Here is a 25,421-nt window from a genome sequence, read left to right on the forward strand (position 1 = left end):
GTGTGGAAGTCGGCTTGCGAGAGTCGCCAGACGAGTGCAAAGAAGGACCATATATACGCAGTCCAGCGTATCAACCGATACCAATAGCATCTCAAGGACATTTGAGTTCATAGCAGAGCCCGGGGGATAATGGATAGTGCCAAGATTTCAACTCAGAGTAACCATCAGATGTGAGCAAGACGACGCCATGAAGTTCAACAAGGGGACGAGTTTGGAGCACGAGCGCCCGAGGTGATCTTGATGGCCGTCCCGCCTCAAAAAAAAGGCTTTCTTTCTTGTAAACTCTGTGCGAAGGGGTTTGCGTGCCGTATCGGAGTGCTATATGATATGCGTTTTTCTGGTGATTCTTGCAGCCATCATCAACCCCACGCAGCTCGAACGTCCGCTCTAGGTGATCTCACGTGTGAGTTACTTTGTGTCTTGCCCATGTCCTTGTCAAGTTTACTTCAGCGTATGGAGTACCCCGTCCGCGTACGAGGCAGCCGCTCGTGCACCCGGTGTTTGTTCATATGGCGATCGCGATGGCCACCAAGGCCCTGCATCGACCGCTGACCCTCTTCCCCGCAATTTGCTATCCGGTGGCTTGATGCAAGTCAGTGTCAATCACCGATCAACAGGATAATCAGGTTGATCAGGTCAATCATCCAGCTGGTTTGCCAGGCGTTCCCATTCCAGGATCCCGATCCTCGTTACTCGTGCTCGTTCAACCACCTGCTTCCTTGCTTGGATGTCACGGACGTGTCCCCAGCCGTGGACCATTATCGGCCTTTTAACTCCCAGGCATGCGTGGGCGCTGTTCACCTCTACTTTACCTTGGTGTGCACATACCCCGCTAGCCTGAGGCGTCAATCGCTTTGCAAACACCTGTGGCTTTCTTCTCCCTTTACCAACCTCTAGCGACTTGGTTGGCTAGGGCCTCCAGATGTTTGCCTGCTGGCATTCCTACTGGTCATGTCATTGTGCCGCAGCGCTAGCTGGTGCGATCATTTCAAGATCCACGCCCCTTTTGCGGTTGAGCAGCCCCCGGGGCAATCAACCAATCTTGTGGTCGCCTTGGGGTATAACTCCACCCCTCCACACGGCACCATGCACACCATTTCCCCCTCCGTTCCCTTCTAGACTCGGCCACCCCCTCTTTAGGCGGTCTTTGGAACTCGAGTCCCAGACTCGCTCTGTTCACAGGGAAATGCCATCCCCGCTCTAGCCAACCTGGCACGAATTGCTTCGTACCTGTTGGGTCTGTCATCAAGGGAGCATGCCTTGTACACACAGTATTCATGGCGTGATGCCTGGTTCCCTCGCCACACCACCACTGTTATTATCGTGCTCAGGCTCTGCTTCGGCGTAGCCATCCTCCCCGCGGACATAAAACTTGCGGTGCACGCCATCTTTAGATGCCCACCCCAGTTGGCATCCACTATTGCTACCCCAGCTAAAATTGACTAACAGGACCACCCGAGCAGCAGCCCGAATGTGTGTTGCTTGAAAGCTCTCTTGTCCCTGAGTAAGCTGCTTGATCTGATTTGCTTCTTGTTGCTAGTGATTCTCTCCTCTTCTTTGATCAAGTCTTCGTGCCGCTCCATTGTCACGTTCAGACTTCGTGTCACCTGAGCCCCATTCAGTGAGCGGCATATTCTGTCCTACACCTGTTTGCTGTCTCTCCCGCTATTGAGGAACTCTCTTGCGAGCGCACCAGTGAATCATCCAACCACCAGCAAAGCAACCGTCAACAAGCATTCTGTCAATCAATCGAGCCCGGAGTGCCAGTCTCGCACCCCGCTTGGAACAATCAGTGTACCCGTTTCTAGGCTCAGGCTCTCACTTCTTGTGCCACTTGCCTCGGCGTGTCGCGTGAGAAACTAAGCGAAAGCGTGTTCATCATAATCCGGGGAAGGCGGGCAGTTTCTGGCAAACCCAGTGACCAGAGACCCCGTTTCTCGGATACCTCCGCCACCGTACTCCGTAAGTAAGAGGAACTCTGACTTCCAACCTCAACTCAGCCCGCTTTCACAACGCTCACACCTTCAATCTTCTCTCTACAATCCGCATCATATCTATCCACCCGCGAGCCAACACCTCTAGACCATTCAACGTGTTGATTGTCTGCGTCGCCAATCCAGCTTTTATTGTAACTGACAGCTGTCTCTTAAGCTTCTTCGTCGATCACCTGACTTTTTTGGGGTTTCTTGTCCAGACGCGGGCAGTGGTCGTGTCGCTGGCCAGACACGAACTATTCGCCGACAACAATCAAAATTCATCGACCACACCATCACAGACAAGCGACGTAATTCAAAGTGGCCACAAACAAAAGTCGACACTCAACCTCACCTTATTGAATCCCACTCAGGGTCGTCAAAGATAGATTTTCAGGCTTGGGGCGCGGGCGCGATTTCTCAACACCAACTATCTCAGACGATGCTGAGGCTGAGCGCTCAATACTCCATGGTCCTATAACATCAAGGTGAGCTGAATTCTCATTCATCACGGCTATGAACTGTTTGAACTGGCCATCCATGTCTTTGGCATGAATGTTATGTGTTTTCGCTCCTGTTGTTCTGGCAGAGCCAAGAGGCTTCTCAAGTCGTTCGTCTCACTGCCACAAAACTGGAGTTTACGAGGCTCGCTCCCCTTGTCTTCTCAAACACCACATTTGGAAGCCTTTGAAGTTTAATGGACAGCCCTGCTGACTTTGGCAACAGCAGTGTCACAAAGTCTCCACCCTGACATTGCCACACTCGACATTATGAGTAACACACCAGGCAAGACGGTTCTCACCACTCGAGCGCCTATGCCGGCTTTTGGTACGTTTGGCGCCCACCAGGGATCTGCTTCACTACTTCTGGAACGATCGAATCCGGACCTGCGTAGATCGACTCCGGACTCGGAGGCTTTGGCATCATCTGACGACGAACCAGATCACACAAAGGCGGTAGCTACCAGCAACGTCAGACCAGGCAAAGTGGGACGGCGGACGTCTTGGCTCACCGACGTCTCCGCGTCCAATGTGAACCGTAAGCCATCAATCACTGGTCCGTATAGCCCTTCTACCTCGCATCCTGGTACTCCTGGTGCAGAAAACTCTCCTTGGTCTAACACCAACACTTCTGGTTCTGCAGCATGGCCTAATCCGGCAACATCCTATCCGTGGAACACGATCTGGAACCAGGACGGCCGCAAGGACCCGCCAACTAGGCTTCAAGAGGTAGTTTCTGTCAATGGCGAGACTGGGATCCCGTTTTCCATTCCCCTGGAGCCCAACTTCAAGCCACACCGCTCCCTATCGTACTCTGTGGGACAAATCGATACCAGCAATGCTCCGCCTCCTAACCCGATCTCGACGTCTGTCGAAGCCACACGTAACAGACTGGGAAGTCAATATCCTGGGATCCAGAGACGTACCTCAAGACCTGGTGGGCTGGGTGGTATTGAATCAAGTGGACTCGGCCGTGTGCGCGAGGTAGAAGATGATGAGGAATACCAGCGAGCCGATGCCATGCGCAACGCTCTCGCCCTTGGCCAGGCCCACATGGTGCAGAGGTTGGTACAAGAGAACCACCAACTTCGTGAAGAAATTAAGAATCGCGATAGGGCTCTCCCGAGCATCGCTCCGACCGTTCCTGCCCATCCACCTGGGTTTCACAACACGCGTCTTCGAAGCGCAGTACCCGAGGAATCTGAGACGGCGGTGGATGACAGAGACGATGTAACAGCCCATGGTGGGTTTCCACGCCGAGACAATAACCCTCGCCGTATGAGTGAACAGACTCTATCGAACGCCGCCGACAGACAGTCACTGTCACCTACCGAGAACCGTGCTTTCGACAGCATGAAGAAGGCACACTGGCAGACGTCCCTTGGGTTTGGCCCTATCCAGGAAGCTCCGCAAAGCCGCCGCCATTCTTTTGCTGATGTCCCCACCCGCCACGGGTCCTTCAGCTCAACCGGTAAGAGTCTACAAGGCGTCCTCTCCCATTGCTAGAGACTGATCGATTAGGTCGCGACGAAGAAGTGACAGCGTATGAGAGTGGTTCCCAGGCACTATCCCAAGGAGACGATCGTAAGTTGGCCCGGGCCCTGGCACTGATGTTACCCAAGGAGGATGATATGAAGATTATGTACTTACGTCTTCGTCGCTATGCAGCCGAGTATTTCAATACCAACGAATCGACCCGACGTCGCGCCGATGACAGAGTCCACCAGCAACATCGTGAACCCCAGCTCTACGGCCAACACTTCGGCGTCGGTCCATACCTCGAGCCTGCCGCCCAGCCGCTCTTCATTGTCAACTTCAAATGTTGCCGCTCTGAAGTGTTCTACATCCAAGAAGGAACAGGCCTACATGTTAACGTCGGCGATCTAGTCATTGTCGAAGCCGACAGAGGCACCGACCTGGGTACAGTCCAGCATACTAATGTCACGTGGGAGGATGCTCGGCGCTACAAGGATCACTATGCGGAAGAACATTACAAATGGTTAATGATGTTTTCTTTGCAGAGCCGTAATGGAGGCCCTAATGTCGTCAACCCAAATGGCGTCCCTGGCAGTCGTGGCAGCGCCGTTGGGGGCATGGGACCTCAAGGCCACCACGGTGCCCACGACTCATCCGGCCCCGACTTGAAGCCTAAGATGATCAAACGACTGGCCCAGAATCACGAGATTCAGGCATTGAAAGATAAAGAAGGCAATGAAGCAAAAGCCAAGCGAGTCTGCCAGCAGAAGGTCCTTGAGCATCGGTTGAATATGGAGATACTCGACGCAGAATTCCAAATGTATGTGCAATGCAAACCCCGGTCGTCCAGAACTAACACTACACAGGGACAGCAAGAAGCTTACATTCTACTACTTCGCTGACAACTACATCAACTTCAATCATCTTGTCACAGATCTCTTCAAGATTTACAAGACTCGTATCTGGATGTCGGCCATAAATCCTGCCTCATTCCAAACCCCTACCGCTTCTCTCGGTATTCAGCCCCTCTACACCAGTGCTCCCGGTGATGAGCGTCATCAGAGGCGACAGCAGCAGAGACCCCAGACGCATCTAGGCTCACAGGCAGTCACGACCCCATTTGGAGATACGTTCGACGCCGACCGAAAGTACAACAATAACCAGAACACGGGGATGCGCAATGCTTTCTACAATCAATTCCAGGACGTTGGGGCCGGCTCTCAACAACTGCAACCTCCTGTTCCGACCTTTGCTCCGAGCATGCCAACCCAGATGGATCCTTTCATGTCCTACTATGCTCAGCCATATCCAACACTGAATCCCAATGCTCCAAATTTTGCCAGTAATCGACCCGACTACAGAGGACGAGCTCCTAACCAAGTCAACGATCCCAATTGGATGGGTCGCTTCCAGGGTCTTTCACTCGGCTCTTGACTTCAACCCACGTTTTCCTTATGCGTCGACAACGGATTACGACACTGTTTCTGATCAAAGACTTACTTCGACAAAATTCCTGCATGTGATGACGAAACGACCGAGGTGTAGACACGGTGTTCAGCAAGACGAGACTCGACAATTCACGGGAGGCCACTAGACCACTGCGTCGTGGAGAGACGTGTTACAGCATGAGGTATCCAACACTCGGGCTAGGGTGCTGGGATGAACATCTTCAACCCCTTGAATCCATGGGAGACTTCATGAGATCGAAAAGTGTTGGGTATCACTGGGTTGGACAAAAGAGATTCGAATTCAGATTGTCCATGGCCTTGCTTGATACAGAAAGGGCTACTAATACAGACGACGAACGAGCTATAATGTTCTGGTGCAGATGATTACAGATGGAGCTGCGGAATTGCTGAAGGTTCATGATTGCAATGTCACCATTCGCACGGGCTGGCTTGTGTACAATAGCGACATTGAGCTTTGATAATAAATGAACAGATGATGGACTCACTCTACCAGCGGCGTCCATCGCCGGTACGAGGCAGGTGTGCTTGCGGCTTCCGACGAAGTTCGTGTCTGCCCACTCAACTCGCACTCACTCCGGCCTCACTTCCATTCCCCAACTCTTCCAATACTGCCATTGCTCTTCTCAAGACACGCTCTTTACTTAAACTCTTGACTCAGCTCACAAGCAGATACATGCAGCAATGCCTGACAACCCAGCAAAAGCGGGTACGGCTTTTCGCTCTTTGCCGCCTGGCTTCCCATCTGACAGCTTGCAGTCAATGACAGTTCTGTCAGCCGTAGGAATACCTCAAATCCGAAAAGCAAAGCAGTCGAAGTCAGCGACGAGTCGGTCCACGGTCGGTCCTGGGATGACCATTGGCATGAAGACGTCGACGTGGGTGCGAGCAATGAAACCAACCTGGAGTGTGTCGCTCAAGGAAGACCCTACTGCGTCTGATGTATTCACGTTGAGCAGAGACAACCAAAAGAAGCTGAAGGCTTTCTTTGACCAAGTCAGCAAAACCGATCCGTGGCCAGGTCGCTTTGTGAAGGCCGTGCGTTCCAGGCAAGAAGCAGTGATCAAGAAACTGGACGAGATCCGGGAAAAGAGGTGCGGTTTTGAATCCTACCCGTCTAGCGTCATCAAATGACAGCCCTTAGCATCTCAAACAGGCAAGAATTCGATGCAGAAATTGCGCCACTTCTCAGCGCTGCGCTCGGAGGACTTACAGACGAACCATCGGATCCTGCTTCCTTCTCCTTCCCCATGCAGGTTCGGTATCTCGGAGCAGAGACCCAGCCGTACTGCGAGGCAATGCGTGGTCTTTTGGAACAGTCGGGAGCTCTGGTCCTCGCTTACGACGAGCTCGCAAGCCGTCCCACGCACAAGTCACGGCTCGAAATGATAGAAGCATCGTTCAAAAAAGACAAGGAAGCTACAGAATCTACTATTGAAGCTGGCAGGAAGGTGGCGGCATCTCAGATTGAGAGGCTCCTAACAGACAGGTATAACGAGGTGAGGACGCCGCACGATCTCACGGCCGAAGAAGAACATCAGGGCAAGGTCCTTCTATCACATGGCACGCATGAGAATGCGCAGTCGAAGCAGACTCCTGGATGGGGAAATGTCGCGGTGGATATGGAGCAGGCAGTTGGAAGACTTTGCTTTGCTGGTGAGGTGGATAATGGAGGACGTTGAAGAGCTCTACCATATGTGCACCCAGTATGTTTATTGTAAGGGTTTATTTGACAAGGATGGTAGCGAACTGAGTTCGCCCTCATACCACAGTACTGTACGTACTGTACTCGTACAGTCCCCTCGCTCGAAGTTCGGATGCCCTGATTGGCCAGTCCAAACTCAGCGCCAAGACTTCCTTTGCCAAGACTGCGCACCCACTTTCTCGAAAACTCCCATCCTGGCCTCAGCAGTCGGTCCGTTGTAATTCCTCAATTCCCTAAATCGACAACCGTTGTTCGCGAGGCTCAACAGTCAAGGTAATGAGCTTCTGCCTGGACATTGCGACAATAAGCTGACGATTTTCTCTCTAGATGGGTGCCCTCAAATACGTCGAGGAACTCCAGAAGAAGAAACAATCCGACGTCCTTCGATTCCTGCTCCGCGTTCGCTGCTGGGAGGTAAGATAGAAAAACTCCCTACGATGACGATGAGGGGCGGCCAGAAGAGGGAGGCGAAGCCATACTCCCTGGTCCATCTTCATTCTGTGGCACGGTCTCTGGAGGCTGTGTCTTGCTATACACTCGTTGAACATTTTGCTGAGAGTGCATCAATATAGCTCCGACAATTGAACGTCATCCACCGCGCCTCGCGCCCCTCTCGACCAGACAAGGCCCGTCGTCTCGGCTACAAGGCCAAGCAAGGCTATGTGATCTACCGTGTTCGAGTCCGCCGTGGTGGTCGCAAGCGACCGGTGCCCAAGGGTGCCACCTACGGTAAGAACAGCCGCCCTGTCAAGAGACATCTCGGGAACCGAAGTCCAGACTGACAACGAGAACTTCAGGCAAACCCACCAACCAGGGTGTGAACCAACTCAAGTACCAACGCTCCCTCCGCTCCACCGCCGAAGAACGAGTTGGCCGTCGTTGCGCCAACCTACGCGTCCTCAACTCGTACTGGATCAACCAAGATTCCACGTACAAGTACTTCGAAGTCATCCTCGTGGACCCCAACCACAAGGCTATTCGCCGTGATCCTAGAATCAGCTGGATCGTCAACCCTGTTCACAAGGTATGATGCCTCATTTCATTGTAGCTTCGGACGAGGCACGGCTCCGTTGCAACCGATCACTGACTTTGTCTACCACAGCACCGCGAGTCTCGTGGCCTCACCGCTACGGGCAAGAAATCCCGTGGTCTGGGCAAGGGACATGGATACAACAACACCACTGCGGGCCGGAGAAAGACCTGGAAGAGACAGAACACGCTCTCCCTCTGGAGATACCGTTAAGCGGCTGCCCCTTGTGGGTTTGGCTTGGGTTTGCTTCGATGGTTGTATTGTGGGCTGCAGTGCACCTACCAAATGCAATGGCATTTTGCGACTTGGCATCTGCAATGCGGCCTACATGCGCAGAACGTATGTTGGTAGGGTGGGCGATGTCAATCGCGTTGATGTGCCGGTCCGGTCCGGTACAGTCCTGCGCTGAGCTGCGTATGCAAGAGCAGTCCAATTGCAAGTTACTGGTTCAACACGAAATCGACGGCAAAGAAGAGCGTCAGAATTGGACTTTTTCCCTCCGTCGATGGAAGATGATGTGCATGAATCTTTCCATTAGACGGGGCGCATGAACGCCCAAAAGGAGCATCGAATCGATTGAATTGGGACCGAAATGGTTCTCTTCTCGAGCCACGCCAAGACAAGGCTCGACCTTGTCCTTGCCGGTATGCAACGCCGTGTGCTTCACTCTCTCGAGATCCCACAGTGTCTGCGTCTGCTTCTTCTGCGTCTTCTGCGTCTTCTGCGTCTTCTGCGTCTTCTGCGTCTTCTGCGTCTTCTGCGTCTTCTGCGTCTTGTTGCTTCGCACCTGCTAGTCAAGAGGTTTTCTCAGGTCGACATCCCCTCCACGTTCTTGTACAGGCGAAACAGACAAGCTTATTAGAGCAAAACAGTCCGGCACCCAGATTCAATATCTGGATGAGGATCTACAGGGAGTTCAAGTCTTGCACTAGCTTCGGCTCTACCATCATGTTTCCTTTCTGTCCATTGCCATATTCATTTATTCATCAAGCCTGGCTCAAGCCCGTTCTCCCACCCACCCACGCCCCTGTCTGACCCGAAGTCCATTTGTTGGTATTCACCTGCTGGCACTGCCGCCGTATACTGTGTACGACGCTCATCTGTTGGACCTGCAGGTGACGAATACTCACGCGGCAGTAGAGGCCGTGGCCATTTCCCTGGTCGGCAACTTGATGCAATACTCGCCCATACGTGATTCTTGAGCAAAGCGGCGGTGCACATTCAGAGAGGGCGGCAAGACTAGGTGCTCTATCGTTCCTGAATCCATATGCCATGACAGACGTGACAACCCTGTCAGCCCAGTGAAGACTGTACAGTACATACCCCGCAATTTCCGAATTTCTGAAGTTTCGATCCGATTTCCCCGCAAACATTTTTTCGTAGTACCCCCAGACAGTAGGCCACGAGGTTGACCACCCCTGGTACCACCTAGAGATCAAACCACGGCCACGACCCTTGCGCTACAGTCGCGCCCAACTGGTCCGACCTATATTGAAGACCTTTCCTCATCCACAGGCTGTCCACCATCCCCAATACCCTGACCGTCCTCACCCGCGCCCAAAATGCCCTCTGTAACCCAAACCGCCGCGGCCTCCTCTCTCACAATCAGAGCATCGTCGTCGCAACTCACCGCTCAACAAGCCGAGGATCAGGACATCTACGATGAGATCGAGATCGAGGACATGACTTTCGACGCCAACCTGCAGATTTACCATTACCCGTGCCCGTGCGGGGATCGGTTCGAGATCTCCATTCAGAGTCTCAGGGACGGGGAGACCGATATTGCGGTGTGTCCGAGTTGTAGTTTGATGATTCGTGTGATATATGAGCCGGAGGATTTGCAGGATGTGGAGGATGAAGAGGAAGAGGAGGACGAGGAGGAGGGGCAGGACGAAGAAGGCAGTGATGAGCCGAGTGAGCGACAGGAACAGGGACAGGCACAGGCACAGGGACAGCGGTAGGGGGAGAGGTGGACTTTCTTCCCCTGTGCGTGGGAGGTGTGAGAATTCGATTATTCTGTCTGGTCCAGTACGGCTATGCCATGAGTTTGCGGCGGCGAGGGAGGAGAAATGTAAGGGGGCGTCTTCGACAACTCGGCTCCAAGTACGAACGATGGGACTTGAACATGGAGGAACCCGAAATCGAAGCAAGTCGAATTCGTCTGCTACACTCGACTCTGGTGGGTCCAGCACCACTTATGGTCGTAGGAAGCATACATGCAACACCAAGGACGCCCCAAGGCACCCTCTGAACGCCAGAGCCGCCCGACGAGCCCGCACTGAAATTGAACGGGTCGATTTATGCTGCAGTGTATCTATCCGCCGTCATCCGGGCTCAGGTTCATGTTGGAGTTGAAACTGAGTTCGCGTACGGCGTTCGACCCATGGCGCCGACTCGATCCGGATGGGGATGCCGTCTTTGGATAGAGGCTGAGATGTGGCTCTGGAGAAGAAGAGGACCTTATCAGTGCACGAAAATACCACCGACATAGTCAGTGCACCAGCATGCTGCACTGGACTTCTAGACATGGAAGGTGGATTGCGCTTGCGAGGTCGTGTGACTCCGTTCGTTGACGATGCTATACTCCACGAGAGAAGAGGGTGAGAGGATGGTGGGTGAGCATCTCCAACTGAGGTGCTGCAGAATGACATGGGATTCACAAGGTCTGTTCCGTTCGCCCTCGTTGTGAGAGTGCTGGTCGAACGATACCGCAGAAACTGCATCAATGGCCAGGACAGGAAGGATATCATCCAGTAGGAGGAGGACGGTCCCGAATCCCAATTTCGGGGTTTCAAACTCAATATTCTATGGAAGAATCATAATCAAAGCCAATATAATTAACAACGAGTTAATCGACCAGCCAGCCAGTCATCACGTCGTGGTCTATCCTGTGGTCACCGTACAGAATATAACTCCATCACGCCCTTACCTACTACCTATCCAGGTAAGTACAGTATATCGACGAGTTCAGCATCCGAGCAGTGAATCGTCTGTTAACTTCCCAGGTCCTCCTGTAGCCGAGCCGAACCGCTGGCACCCACGCCCAGTAACTAGGTGACGAGATACTCGCACATATACAGCAATTGACTAGGTCTTCATCCTTCTTCTGTTCTCCTATCATACATTATCCGCTCGCATGCAATGCGGTACGACACAGAGTACTGCGTATAGTGTACGTCGAGTGCAGCAGTCCAGACCAACCCAAGGCAGTACTCACACCCCACACCCAAGCCCATGCATGCAGCTCATCATCCACACCCAACTCGTACCCATCTACCTAGTCTCCGACGCGTGGCCCATGCTCACGCGAACGCTCCCGCATCGCCTCTGGCAAGAAAACCCTCTCCGCCACAGCTCTATACTCGAGGCCCCAACCCGGAATTGTCGACGGTTCAGCTCCCATCTTACAGACCCGGACGCAAGTGATGGGAATATCTCTCGCCCAGACGTACGGCGTCGCGTGAGAGTGATCATGATCGTGATCGTGACCGCGATTGTGCTCCCCCTGGGCGTGTAAAGTCACGAATGAATCCGACTCCAGTCCCTGAGCCTCCTGGATCTTTTCCCGCGCCGACGTGTCCAGCGCCACACTTTGGGACACGACACCCGCGTATTCGCCTCCTTGGCCGTGTCTCCCACGAGTGTCATTCTCGCCATTGAAAAACCGCAACAACCCCGTGGCATCGACGGTGCCGTCCTGGTCCCCTGCGCGTGATTTTCGGTTCGCGGACTTGCCTTTGCCGCCGCCGCCACCGCCACCGCCGCGCCGATCTTTTCCCCGGACGTAGATCAAGTTCGCGACCGTGGCGTGCAGGACCAGTGGTCTCGTTTCGGTGATGAGGCCGGCCTCGCGGAAGTGGCGGCGGATTAATTGCCCGAAGGTTTGCAGACGGTTGGTTGGGTCGTGGGGATGCGCGAAGAAGACCCGTGCGGCGGTTTGCTTGGGGAACACGCCGAGGGAATGTAGCGAGATGGAGAGTGGACTGACAGACGAGGTAGTGGAGGTTGACAGCGCTGCTATGGGTGGTGGAGAGATTGGCCTGGTGAGCGATTTAAGAGCGCGCGGCTGGGAGAGGGAGGAGGAGGACGAGACACCATCTTTGGTCATTTCGCTGTCGTCGAGGGGTTTGTCTTGAGATCCCTCCGGCGTCTCTGGGTCCGATAAAGTGTTGTGCTGTTCGGGCTGTCTTTGCGGTATCCCGCGTCCGTTTTCGCGATCATGAGAATCCTCGAGCACAGACTTGGTCTCTGATTTTGTATCTGCGTTATTGGATGGAGTGGCGGGGAGTCGTCCTCGCCCTCTCGCCCTTTCTCTCGCATGCCTCATGATACCATCACCACTTTCAGCATCTTTCAGCAAAGCAAGGTAATTGATCTGCTGCAGCAGCGCAACCGCATTCTCCATATCCTCCTGCTTCGACAAGTTCATGGTCCCCAGCGTCAAATGGTACGTCCCAGGCGGCCGGTGTGCCGATTCGGGCAGCAATCTCAGCTTTTGGCCTTCAACGTCTGGCTCCGCGACGGTGGTAGTACTTCCTTGCTGATCCTCCGGTTCGGGCGTCGCATCTGGATCCGGATGCGGGAGGGGTGTAGTGACGGATCTGAAGTGAGCCAACGACTCGGTCAGTTGGCGGACCGATTCGTCCGTGGCAAGTGGAAAGCATAGAAAATGTGTAGGCGGCGAGTGCTTGCCTTGTGGTTTTGCCTTGGGCTTTTTACTGTTCGACGGCTGTCCTGTCGCTGATGCCATGTCCGGGGTTCGTGGTGGAGATGACGTTGTGGCCATTGTCTGAATACGTGGGCATATAGTGGGTGTTGACAATGTTGTGGAAGCAGAGGCTCTCGGTGACGAGACTAGGAAAGCTGCCGAAGTCTGGAAGCCGATCTTGTTATGCCGCACAAGGCGCCAACTCCACATTGGAGGCTGCCGAGCTGTCGAACATCAAGCGAGAATGGTGTCCAATGTTGGCGGCTCGCGCGGATTAGGCGTCACTTGTACCAGCTCCCAATGACTCACTGCTAGAGTCGGTGAGTGTAGGTCCTCCTGGTTCTGGCTCTGCCGGAGGATACGCCAATAGGGCCCGGACACTAAGTATCTCGTGGTCGGTGATGCTGAGGAGCAGCCTTCGACCATACGCGTGTACCGAGCGAGGAAGAAGGAAGCTTGAGTCGTGAGTGTGAGTTAAGCTTCAGCTAAAGCGACCAATCATGTTGCGCCTACTCTCAGCCTCGTCCTGGTGCCCCTTGTGCCACAGCCTCATGCACACCTTGAACACGTCGAAGCAGATGATAGAGCAACGACGCCTTTCAAAACCGATGTGGAAAGGCTTCAGTAGTGCCAGGCATGTCATATAGTATATCCCCACGAATTGCCTGAGTACGCGCAATAGAGAAGCGAACGCCAGGAACATTCAGTTCGGAGAGGCGAGAATCTTCGAAGACAGTAGCACGAGTCAACAGCGGTTCTCAGGACACCGCGAGAAACGCAAGCACGATTTATCCCTGCTGCATAAGCTAGAAGAGCTGTGGGATCCAGCCTATTGATGAACACTAGTACGTACTTGGGAATGTTTGGCTTCATGGAGGCCTCTGAACTATTCCGTTGACCATTTCCTTGCCATCGAGCCCTACTTGTTAGAAAAATGCGCTCTCCTGCAAGCCCCACCAATCTGCTGGTTTGTTTGCTGGAATGTGAAATGCTCTATCCCGATGCCGAATCTGGAATGCTCTTAGTGGATTTCTGAATGGGATCGTCAACCGAATTGGGTTTGAGTCCTTCCATACATGGTTGAGGGTGGCGCCCCAGCTGGAACTAGTAGCGTACATGCCTCCCATGACCGGATCCACAGACTTTGAGATAGGAGCACCACGAGTAAGATTTCCAGACCATGCAGAAACACTAGCACTGGAGGGCTATCATATTTTGAAAACCGATGTTCAGGAGGCTCAAAGCTCGAGGTATTTCGTTTGTGTGTCGTCCTGTTTTGACGGCCGACGGACCAAGTATCGTCGAAGAAGTTTGGTAGTCGATAAGTCACTCGTTGGTGTATCTTGTGGATTGTTGGCTATTTGCCGCTATATTTCCGGGACGAGACTTGTCCACCTTGTTCCTCTCGTATTCCTGCGTGGGTGGCTGACTGGAATTTTTCATACATATTGCAAATATTATCGAGGAATTCTTCCGTATGCCTACTGCCGTCGTCACGAAAGTCTCGAAGCAAATATCAGTGGTTATTTACAATTATTTACTCTAAATGCCTCAATGCTAGTTCTTCTTGAATTGGGACGCTCCGGTCGATGTCGGTATGCTGAACCAAGAACTTAAGGTATGCATTATTGACACCGAGCCTTGCGACGTTTAAATCGTCATCGATGGTGCCGGCCTGATCTATGCCGTCACAGAAGACCTTGTGGGTCTTTCCAGCCTCCGGTGGCGATGCTGTTTCGAAGAGAAGTCTTATTATCTTGCTGGCTTCTCCGTATCTGTTTTCTCGGACCAAGGAGGCGACTACCTTGATAACTTCTTCATGGCCGAAAACGCTGCGCAAAATAAGCAGAAGGTGGATTGGCCGCCATGAAGAATGAGGAGGAAATTGTCGACCTGATCGCACAGGCGGCTGCTAGAGTTCTCATCCTCGAGGGCGATGAGCAGAAGAGCCCGGCACCGACTCTTCCACCTTGAAGAGGACGCGAAAGGCACATGCTTGATATGGCACACGCGTCTTGCCTCCGTGCATCCCAGCTCAAGACTATTGTGACTTCTCACATCGGGTCTTTGCGCATCGAGAATACTCTGTTCTGAAATACGTACCTTTTGTTTTGGCGCACAGAAACGTTATTCTCACTGCTTGTTCATTTGAATATTGCATGTTCTTGAATTTTCATCTACCGGGGTATCTATCTGATGAAGCTGGTGAAGCTTCTTCAAGTCCGTCTGTTGAAGGACGACGACTTTTGATGACCACATCCAATGGGGCCCTTTGCCTCAGCCTTGTAGCAGGCTTCAAAATCCATATCTCATTTCATTCGTTGAGCTTGGTAAAACCTTCTTTCCAGCCATATAATATGACAGACGCTCAAGGCCCGCAATTTCTATGCGTTGAGCACTAGAAAAGAGCTTTTCTTCCGTTTGAACCGTACAACGCCGATCCGATGCATGCAGGCGAGAGCAAGCACTAAATCTCATGCCGCCATTGACTGTCTAGTAGCGGTAGATATCAGACTTGAAAGGACCCTCAACTGTCAAGCCGAGATACTCAGCCTGCACAGGAGTCAGCTTGGTCAACTTGGCGTTGACATGATCCAGGTGCAGCAGGGCAACCTGTTCATCCAAAATCTTGGGCAGGACATAGACACCGATATCCTTCTTGCCGGTCTTTCCGAACTCGATATATCTCTTCCCGAATTCTTCATCCTCGGCCTTGAAGAGCATGATCTGTGCAAGCACCTGGTTTGAGAAGGAGCAGGACATGACGAAGGAAGAGTGGCCGGTGGCACAGCCGAGGTTGACCAGCCGGCCTTCAGCCAAGAGGATGATGTTGCGACCGCTGGGCATTGTGTACCGGTCGACCTGAGGCTTGATGTTCTGAACGCTCTTGGCGTTCTTCTTGAGCCAGGCGACATCAATCTCAATGTCGAAGTGGCCAATGTTGCAAACAATCGCGTCATTGCGCATCTGCTCAAAGTGTTTGCCGACAATGATGTCGCGGCAGCCGGTGGTGGTGACGAAGATCTGACCTTGGGAAGCAGCATCCTCCATGGTGACGACCTGGTAGCCGGAGACAGCAGCCTGCAGGGCGTTGATGGGGTCGACCTCAGTGACCAGGACGCGAGCACCCATGCTGTGAAGTGCTTGGGCACATCCCTTGCCGACATCACCAAAGCCTGCCACAACGGCAATCTTTCCAGCAATCATGACATCTGTGGCACGCTTGATCCCATCAACCAGGGACTCTCTGCAGCCGTAGAGATTGTCAAACTTGGATTTTGTGACGCTGTCGTTGACATTGACGGCGGGGATCAGGAGCGATTTGCCCTTCAGCATGCGGTAAAGGTGGTGGACTCCAGTCGTGGTTTCTTCTGACACACCGTAGCAGTCCTTGAGCATCTCTGGGTATTTGTTGTGGACGAGAGCGGTCAAGTCACCACCATCATCGAGGATGAGGTTGAGTGACTTTCCTGACGGGAAGGCCTTCAGTTGTTGCTCCAGACACCACTCGTACTCTTCTTCAGTCTCGCCCTTCCATGCAAAGACAGGTGTGCCTCCAGCGGCGATGGCTGCGGCGGCATGGTCTTGTGTTGAGAAGATATTGCATGATGACCAGGTGACTTCAGCACCTAAGGCTTTGAGGGTTTCAATGAGAACGGCGGTTTGAATGGTCATATGAAGACAGCCTGCGATTCTGGCACCAGCCAGAGGCTGATCTGCGGCATATTTTGTTCGGATGGCCATGAGGCCCGGCATTTCAATCTCTGCGAGTTCGATCTCACGTCGGCCAAAGGCCGCCAACGAGATGTCGGCGACCTTGAACTTCTGAGCGGGAGCACCATTGCTAGCCATATTGAAGAGATTGAACGTGAGGATTATGGGAACTTAAGGGTGTGGAATTGTTGGTGACGGAGGGGTGAGCAGAACTTGAGGACACTGAGAAATGTCGGTGATATTTTTTTGAACCTTGCGGAACGGAAAAGACCCCTCCGAGCAAGCCACTGTAGCCCATTTTGATCCCACTTTCCCCAGCCAACGCCCGCCAATCATTCTTCGACACCATGCATCTGCCACGACCTCGATTTGGCAGAAATCTTGACTGCCGCACCGAGATGTCTGGCTTCTGAGCAGCTGGCAAGACAATCCCACGACGGGTTGATGCTGAAATCATTGCGTGCTGGTGTACTTACCCGCAGGTATATAAGCGGCTGTCCTGCCTGGCATCAACTACGTGGTTGATCTTCTCGTATCTTCCTCACCACAACACAGCCAGTTGAAAAGGTCGGCCTCAATATGCCACGTCGCAGCTTTTGCGAATCAACTCCTCCTTTGCGTGATATTTTGCCTCGATTAGGAAGAGAATGGCGGATCACACTGTCCGTTTCGGTGATGCAGGTGAAGTACCTGCAGCTCGCAAATCGTGCCCCTTCTCCTTGTGCGACCATCCGCTCTTCTGGCTCCCGTTTGCAGCCTTTGAGACAGTGCTCAAGCTCAGTAGCTCCTGTCGTGAGCCATCCAGAGACACTGTCCACGTGGAGAAATCAGGGTCTGATCACTACCTGATTCTTGTGGATGGTGTTGGTCAAACGGGAAATGCGTCCCACCGCACATGGCGTCGAAGGATGTAAGCGACGGTCAACAGAATCATTCACCGCCACACACCCTGAGCCAGGTAAACACGTTTTGCGAGTGTCCGTATGTCTCTCGTACTTCTGCGATTTCTGTTATGTTGGTGCCTCTCTCCTCTGCCCTCAGGTAAGCTACAATTGCGTGATCGCCTGCGAATTGCACACAATACCGCCCCCGGGAAAAAGTCAACATTGTCTGAGATCCACCTCATCAGTCACTCACACCTTGAGGTTTGTTTGGCTCTAGCGATAATCATCAGGTGTAGAAGGATATTATCACTATCAGATACAACAGCGAGCAATACTCCGTCCGAAATGGCAATGGCGCCAGGGCAAGTAGCACAGAAGACGAAGGAAAATACCAGTACGAGGCCAATCGGTGCGCGGAAACAGGTCAAAGGCGAGGAAGGTCCCGCAGCACTGGTCATCCAGAAGGGACCAACTCAATCCTTTGGCGATGGTGCTCAGAGACCGACCCGCTGGCTGACCGTCTCACCGTACCTTGAGCATGAGCATCTCCTCGATCTAGACAGTGTCGACACGCCAGACCGACTTCTTGCCCTTGCACTGACTGAGCTTGAGCCAGCAACTCCTCACTACGCTACGGTTAAATACGAAGAAGCACTCGACTGGGGCAGCTTAATGTTCACGTTGAAGTCATTTGCAGACAAAGAAGAATACACATGGACGCGACACGAGTTCTATGTGGTTGAATTCAGATCTAAGCTCAAGAAAGACATTGATGTTGAACTACTGTTCAAGCTGGACAAACAGTCGCACATTGAAGCCACAGCGAGTGGCGGCCTGTTGAAATACTGGTACGGTGTTCCTGACGAGAACAGGAGGAACCTCGCAACATGTGGGTGAATCTGATCCGTTCTTTCTGACATTTCGCTGACACTTCCGCAGGCCTTTGGCGCTGCAAGGAGGACGCAGTCAATGGAGGCCGAGGACCTTGGCACAAACAAGCTCGAGCAGCTATCCCAAACATGTACGAGCACATCGACGTCAAAGGGTTGTACCTGGTCATCGAGGACGATGTGAGGAGCTGGTCCTTCGGGCCGCATGCTTGATTTAGCGCAATGCCAATACTTGACTTCTGCGACTGGGACACACGAAGAAAGGCTTTCAAGCGCTGGGGGTCTAGAATTTCGTGAGCTCGAGACACGCGAAACATTTAGATCGTTGTAAGCGCGGCGTTGCGGAGGGCGACAGTTGCTAGAGGCAGAATGTTCATGATGGTCCTCTGGATATAGATCCTCGAGAACTACTCAACTTTGGCAACCTCATTTCTCTCTTGAACAAGTGTGATGTTGGAAAGGTCGTCAACGAAGAAGTGAATCTGCGGTGAGGGCAGGGACAAGGATGACGTGGTGTGCGGAAGCACTCTAATCACTCGGCGCGTGGCCTGATCGGGACTAGTGCGTCTTCGATTTGAAGCTCCCAAACCTCGTCGTCAATTGAAAGCTCCAAAATCGTGAAAGGACGACGCCGACTCTCCCCTCCCTGCCGCATTATTGTCCTTGAGAGATTGAATCTTTCACCGTCTCCTACCACGTCGCAGTATGATGTCCGCTAGGCTGATGCGGCCAGCCTTTGCCGCTGTCCGCCGAACCGCCCCTAGAACAGCTATCCGAACATACGCTGCTCCTGCCGCCGCAGACACGAAACCCCCTGTCGCGCTTTTCGGTCTTGATGGAACATATGCGAATGCCCTGGTACGCGAGTCAAGTGATTTTCCACAGGGAGAAGGGGGATGAAGTCCACCTTACACCCGAGTGACGGAGCATTGGGAACAACGAAATGTTCTACTTTGGGGCTACCGAGACTGACGGGAATCATTTCATAGTACACGGCCGCCGCCAAGCAGGGCTCTTTAGACCCCACCGCCAAAGCGATCTCCAGCCTTCTCCAGATCCTCAAGACCGATACGAAACTGCCCTCGATCCTCCTTGCCCCCATGCTGTCAGACGCGGACAAATCGCAGATTATCGCCGAGCTGGAAAAGCACACTGGAGGCGCCGACAAGAGCGGGACGGTCAAGAACTTCTTGCAGGCATTGGGAGAAAACAACCGACTAGGCCTGCTCGAAGGAGTTTGCGAGAAGTTCGGTACCTTGATCAGTGCCGCCAAGGGAGAATTGGAGTTGGTTGTCACGAGTGCTGCGGTACGTCTCATGCAAAACGATTCCCGGATATCGGAGCCACTTTCTAGCATTGTTTGAGCAGCACTCGCTAACTACGGCGGGCCCCAGAAACTCGACGAGAAACTCCTCCGCCGCCTCGAGACCGCCATCAGCAAATCCGAGTACAGCCAGGGCAAGAAACTTAAAATCGTCACCAAAGTCAACCCGGATATCATGGGAGGTTTGATTGTAGAGATCGGCGAGCGAACCATTGACCTCAGCGTGTCGAGCAAGATCTCTCGGATGAACAAGATGCTCACCGAGACCGTGTAAGATGATTCTTCAATATGCAATGGCGGCCAGGCCGGGAGCAGGTGATTAGTTGGCCTTGGTCGGAAGACGCGGCCTTGTTGAGTAGAGCTCCTATTTCGGAAGTTAAACAGGGATCGGGACAATCCTGTATATATCATCCAAGCAGCGAGTCCAATATCACTCAGCTTTGGGCTTCGGCTGCCTTTACCGCTTGATATGTGTTCACCTCCAATTCAGCTGCCGATACAATATTTCCCGAATTCTACAGAAGAATGCAGACACCGAGTAAAGAAAGTCTTATTTTTTGTGCGCACAAATGACACAAAATTCGCCAGCACTCCGACGCTAACATCTGGACATATTTCCCACGCATGAACTTCGATAAGTCTGCCAGAATACATCCCAGCCGGGGAGCCACCGTTCTTGTGTGTCTCAGACCGCTCGCCCAAATGAGCGTCTGTGAGTCGAACCATGGGGAGAAGGTTCGGATGACAACCTCGATCGGACGAAACAGAAATAGAGAAAATACACGGTAGGCCCAACAGTTACAGACATTACATCGACCATCACCATCTGTGAAGTTCAACAAGTCAACGGAGATGCAGTGGGACTGTGAAATCGCCCTGGACCGCATCGCATTGATGCCGCTCAGTGCTCACTTCCAAGCAAGTATGATTCGAAGGATGGCTCGCCGCTATCGTCGTAAGGGGCCTGATACCTAGGTACTGCAAATGTGACCAGACAGTTGGCAATTAATCGCGTGAGGCAATCAATAGTAGGTTAATGAAAGCGAGCCTCTGACGGGGTTTGAAGACTGTCAGACTACAGTAAATGGCCTCCCCCATACTACAGCCACGGGCGCCCTTGGCCATTTCCTGATCCTTGGACGGTCGCAGAAGTACAGAGGATTTGTCTGTGAGAAGCTATCAGAGGTGCAGTGGTACCTGACTTGGAAAATGTCACAAAAGGAGAAGTGAAAGATTGGATAGACTAAACAAAGGTAGATGATAGAGTGGAACGAGCAATGCCTGAACTAGTGACGAACACAACAACCGACAACCGGCTTCTGGATAGTACTCCGTCCCAATGCAATCTATTACGGCTTGCTCTATTGATGATGCTATCGATGCCGCGCAATCTCTTCTAGGACTATTATACAGCCCAAGTCATGGACGTCTAATAATACCGCCACCTCTTTCTCGCACAGCATTCTGCGTCGTCCCAAGTCTAATCCAGCTGCGCCTCGAACTCATCCTCGTACACACCCACGCTCTCTTCTGTCTTAATCTTGGTCAGTTGTTCATTGACAAACTTCTCGTAGTGACTGTCCGCGATACTCTTTCTGCGCTCTTTCTCCAGTTTGTCCTCTCTGCCCCATTCATCTCCATCGGTGACAGCAGATGCCGCCGCATCAAAATAAGAATTGGCAGCATCGACGTCATGTATAACAGCGGGTGTAGCCTGACCGCGAGAGGAGTGGTCGCCATTTGTGCCATTAGAAACAAACGAGGACCGGCCCCCAAGCGAGCGTGATGTGGACGACCGACGCATGGGACCTGGCGTACCGACGTACGTGTTTTTCCGGGTCAGGCCACTCGAGAATGTATCGTCGAAGTAGTGCGCCAGCCCTGTTGAGGGTGTTCGAGGCGTCTGCGGGAGACGGCAGTTGATACCTGTGTCATGAATCATCTTGGCCATCAAGCCGGTCCAGCCGCACTGGTGACTAGCACCAAGACCACGGCCACTGTCGCCGTCAAAGAACTCGAAGAACCAAAGATAGTCTTTCCAGTGCGGATCGAAATCGAGAATGTCGTTGCCTGCATTGATGGCGCGGCGGCCTTCGTTGTCGCGAGCCATAAGATGCTGGAGTCGATGTTGAAGCTCTTCGGCGACGTGACCCAAGTGCATGTACTCGCCAGAGCCCGTCGGGCATTCGATTTGCAGCGACGTGCCATAGAACATGTAGAAGCGGAGGAGTGATTCGACAAGGAGGAAGTTTACAGCAATCCAGACCGGACCTCGCCAGTTCGAGTTGCCGCCAAACAGCCCAGAGTCAGAGTCCCCGGGAACATAGCTGACCTTAAATTGTTGGCCGTTGACGTCCATGCTGACAGGGTGATCCTCATGATACTTGGACAAGCTGCGGATTCCGTGCTCGGACAGGAACTCGGTCTCGTCCAGCATCCTCTTGAGAATCAGTTCCAGTCTCTCCTTGCTGACCAGAGAAAGAAGAAGACGCTCGTCTTTACCCCTCTTGCGCATGGAAGCGATGTTTCGTTCAGCAACATCGTGACGGTTCTGGATGAACCAATCCATCCTGCGCTTGAAGTTGGGGAACTTGTTGATCAGTTCAGGCTCCAGGGTCAACACAGCGTACAAGGGGATGAGGCCGACGAGGGAGCGGACGCGCATTTGCTGGGTCCACGGTCCACCCCAGGAGATCGCGTCGTAGTAGAAGCCATCCTCCGCGTTCCACAAACTCTGCTCCTTGCCACCGGCACGGAACGACATGGCATCCGATATCAGCAGGAAATGTTCAAAGAACTTGGACGCAATGTCTTCGTACGTCCTGCGGTGCTTGGCAAGTTCCAGAGCCATATTCAGCATGCAGAGGCAGTAGAAAGCCATCCAACCTGTGCTGTCTGCTTGCTCTAGGACACCCCCAGTCGGCAGTGGCTCGGAACGATTGAAGAGACCGATGTTGTCCAATCCAAGGAAGCCGCCCTCGAACACGTTTTTGCCGTCATTGTCCTTGCGGTTCACCCACCAGGTAAAATTAAGCAGCAGTTTCTGGAAGACGCGTTCAAGGAAGTCAAGATCTTGCCTTCCATACATTTTGCGCTCGATTTTGAACGTTCGGAAGACGGACCATGCATGCACCGGTGGGTTCACGTCGCCAAAGTTCCACTCGTATGCCGGTAGCTGACCATTGGGATGCATATACCATTCTCGGGTGAACAAGTCAAGCTGCTTCTTCGCGAAATCGGGGTCAATCATTGCAAGAGGGATACAATGGAAGGCCGAGTCCCAGGCAGCGAAGAACGGGTATTCCCACGAATCCGGCATGGAGAGAATGTCGTCCAGATACATGTGTTTCCAATGCTGATTGCGGATATTCTTGCGACCTTCGGGGGGCGGTGGCATGTTAGGATCACCGTTCGCCCACTGATCCCAGATGAAGTAATAATGTTGCTTGCACCACAGCATACCAGCAAAGGCCTGGCGTTGGATATTCCTCAGGTCGTCGGCCATTGGCAAAGGGCTGATACGGTAGTAGAACTCGTCCGCTTCCTGTCTCCTCAGCTCGATGATGTCGTCCACGAGCTCTTCGTTAAGATAGCCATCGAATTTGCGCGACAGCCGAAATCTCACGACGGCACATTCCCCAGGTGGCACCCCGTCACCTTGGCCAAAGTCATACCACGCGGCGCATTTGGTGCCTGAACAGCGAGGGTTAATAGCACCTTTCTCTTCATCAACTATCCATCGATGGAAAGCGTCTTTGACATAGGGTTGCTTATTCTTGACCCCGTAGAGCTTGTCCAGGTTAGTATCATTCTCCGTGAACATGAGCTGTGGATGAACGTCATCTGCGTCTGGGCCACAACCGGGTGAGGGAGATAGCTGGAAGAAGCGGTGACCGAGCTTGTGGTGCTTCGATTGAGCCGTCATTGGACCAACCATGCGGATGTTAGGCTTCAGCTTCTCCGGCTCATGTCCCCACGACCAAGTGTTTCTGAACCACATGTGAGGGATGATATGCAGGGGAGCTGGCTCTGGGCCTCGATTGTAGGCAGTGACTCGGAACAGTAGCTCTTCAGGATCGTCCGTCTCTTTCGCAGTCTCTATGAAAATGTCAAAGTAGCGATTGTCCTTGAAAGCGTCCGAGTCGATGATGTTGAACTCGCGCTCGAGTTTGCCGCGCTTTGCATTCTCTTGGATCAACTGCTCGTAGGGAAACCTTTTCTGGGGAAGCTTGTAGAGGTACTTCATATATGCTGTGGCTTGGTCAGCGAGCTGGGTCTGGAGAAATAGCTGCGTGTCTACCTACAATGGGTCGGCGTGTTGTCCACATGGAAATGAGCCTCCTTCAAGCTTTCGCCATGGTTGCCCTGGGGGTTGCTCAAACCGAACAGTCTCTCCTTCAGGAAGTCGTCCTTTTCATTCCAGAAGGCAAAGGCAATATTTTGCAGACCATGGGTGTCCGACACGCCGGCAATACCATCTTCACCCCACCGATAAGCTCTTGACCGGGACTGGTCGTGGGAGAAATGACTCCAGGCATCGCCATCGTGAGAGTAATCCTCACGGACCGTTGCCCATTGGCGCTCAGCAACGTATGGTCCCCATTTCTTCCAATACTTGGTGCGTTCACGGTCCTCTTTCAGCCGCTTCTCCTCCTCACACAGATATTCGTGATGGTCAACGACGACCATCTTGAGGGCGGTAGTTCAACGGTGGTATGGCAGTGTCAATGCAATCGGCACATCCAGACGGAGAAAAGCGAGAAAGGCAACTGGAGGATGTGCAAATTCTTGGAGCTGCTCAGCTGTAACTGCGGCGGCAGTGAGGACTGAGTGACGCCAGAGGAAGACCAGACTCGGCCGGAAACGAGCGAAAGAGTATCAAGCAAGGATAAGAATGGTGAAGGATAATGCTGTGTAGGAGATGTCCAGCTGCTCGGACGGTCCAACCTCCTCGAGACCCGGTTCCTGGGATGGTGCCTTGCAGAAAGTCGATGAAAAGATGGTGGGCGAAACTTTGTATCAGGATGAGCGGATGGGCAATTGTGGTTTGGCGGTGGCCGGATCGCCGTTTCCCGGTATTTTGGGACTGGGTGATCGTCACTGGCGCGGTAGTGCTTCGCTAGTGGCGATAAAAGGCTGGCTGGTATCGCGTTGAACTGGCAGTCGCCCCCGGATGTGTCAAGCCGGGGGCTCCAGAATCTCGCCTACTGCAGCTAAAATCTCAACCTCTTGTCCTTCGGAGATATTATTGCCCGCACGTGCACCGCCAAACAGAAGGTACGTACCTCGTACACAGTAGAGTCGAGGACAACGGAGAGCTTGACTAAAGAGCAGCTACGACTGTGCGGAGTCTTGATTCAGAGCTCGTAGTCATGTGTCTTTAGCTGCTGCAAAGAAGATATTTGGATGGAATTGTCATTTGCACTGGTACTGGTAATTACTGGTTCCGGGGCACGGGATCCCTCTCAAATGGCTAGGTACGGCTGCCTCATCCGAGGGAGCGTCACCATTTGCATTAAGGCTGGCAGGTGGCTGGTGCATGGTCACGTCTTTAACGCAACTACGGTTGTTTGCGATAAGTGGTGGATTTGGGACGGAGTACAATATCGTGATCGATCATAACGGACTTCAAGTTATCATCACTCGGCGTCTCAGCCTCGTCCCCCGGCACTCGATTTATGGCCCCATTCTTCTTTGAAAAGCTCAGACGTCCTGGAACTGCACGTCTCTGCGACATTTGGCGGTCGATTC

General features: G+C 52.9%; 8 protein-coding genes across 8 annotated transcripts; 5 read left to right on the forward strand and 3 right to left on the reverse strand.

Moving 5' to 3' along the window:
• Positions 1-2,743: 2,743 nt before the first annotated feature.
• A1O7_06855 (uncharacterized protein) lies at positions 2,744-5,383 on the forward strand (the record flags this gene model as incomplete). The annotated part of the gene is made up of 3 exons (XM_007760855.1): positions 2,744-3,944; positions 3,995-4,769; positions 4,816-5,383. 3 exons carry the CDS (start codon positions 2,744-2,746, stop codon positions 5,381-5,383), a joined length of 2,544 nt encoding a protein of 847 aa, XP_007759045.1.
• A 2,064-nt stretch (positions 5,384-7,447) lies between these two features.
• Positions 7,448-8,363, forward strand: A1O7_06856 (60S ribosomal protein L15; the record flags this gene model as incomplete). Its single annotated transcript, XM_007760856.1, has 4 exons — positions 7,448-7,534; positions 7,693-7,849; positions 7,918-8,144; positions 8,223-8,363. The coding sequence occupies 4 exons, from the start codon at positions 7,448-7,450 to the stop codon at positions 8,361-8,363; spliced, it is 612 nt and encodes a 203-aa protein (XP_007759046.1).
• Positions 8,364-9,712: 1,349 nt separating this feature from the next.
• Positions 9,713-10,111, forward strand: A1O7_06857 (uncharacterized protein; the record flags this gene model as incomplete). The annotated part of the gene is made up of 1 exon (XM_007760857.1): positions 9,713-10,111. One exon carries the CDS (start codon positions 9,713-9,715, stop codon positions 10,109-10,111), a length of 399 nt encoding a protein of 132 aa, XP_007759047.1.
• Positions 10,112-11,427: 1,316 nt separating this feature from the next.
• Positions 11,428-12,900, reverse strand: A1O7_06858 (uncharacterized protein; the record flags this gene model as incomplete). Its single annotated transcript, XM_007760858.1, has 1 exon — positions 11,428-12,900. One exon carries the CDS (start codon positions 12,898-12,900, stop codon positions 11,428-11,430), a length of 1,473 nt encoding a protein of 490 aa, XP_007759048.1.
• Positions 12,901-15,351: 2,451 nt separating this feature from the next.
• Positions 15,352-16,710, reverse strand: A1O7_06859 (adenosylhomocysteinase; the record flags this gene model as incomplete). Its single annotated transcript, XM_007760859.1, has 1 exon — positions 15,352-16,710. The coding sequence occupies one exon, from the start codon at positions 16,708-16,710 to the stop codon at positions 15,352-15,354; it is 1,359 nt and encodes a 452-aa protein (XP_007759049.1).
• A 1,091-nt stretch (positions 16,711-17,801) lies between these two features.
• Positions 17,802-18,559, forward strand: A1O7_06860 (uncharacterized protein; the record flags this gene model as incomplete). Its single annotated transcript, XM_007760860.1, has 2 exons — positions 17,802-18,345; positions 18,396-18,559. The coding sequence occupies 2 exons, from the start codon at positions 17,802-17,804 to the stop codon at positions 18,557-18,559; spliced, it is 708 nt and encodes a 235-aa protein (XP_007759050.1).
• A 495-nt stretch (positions 18,560-19,054) lies between these two features.
• Positions 19,055-19,944, forward strand: A1O7_06861 (ATP synthase F1, delta subunit; the record flags this gene model as incomplete). Its single annotated transcript, XM_007760861.1, has 3 exons — positions 19,055-19,204; positions 19,336-19,653; positions 19,741-19,944. The coding sequence occupies 3 exons, from the start codon at positions 19,055-19,057 to the stop codon at positions 19,942-19,944; spliced, it is 672 nt and encodes a 223-aa protein (XP_007759051.1).
• Positions 19,945-21,150: 1,206 nt separating this feature from the next.
• A1O7_06862 (uncharacterized protein) lies at positions 21,151-24,359 on the reverse strand (the record flags this gene model as incomplete). Its single annotated transcript, XM_007760862.1, has 2 exons — positions 21,151-23,921; positions 23,975-24,359. 2 exons carry the CDS (start codon positions 24,357-24,359, stop codon positions 21,151-21,153), a joined length of 3,156 nt encoding a protein of 1,051 aa, XP_007759052.1.
• Between the last annotated feature and the right edge of the window lie 1,062 nt (positions 24,360-25,421).

This window comes from Cladophialophora yegresii (genome assembly GCF_000585515.1).
Source record: "Cladophialophora yegresii CBS 114405 chromosome Unknown aczIN-supercont1.5, whole genome shotgun sequence".
NCBI classification, from domain to species: Eukaryota; Fungi; Ascomycota; class Eurotiomycetes; order Chaetothyriales; family Herpotrichiellaceae; genus Cladophialophora; species Cladophialophora yegresii.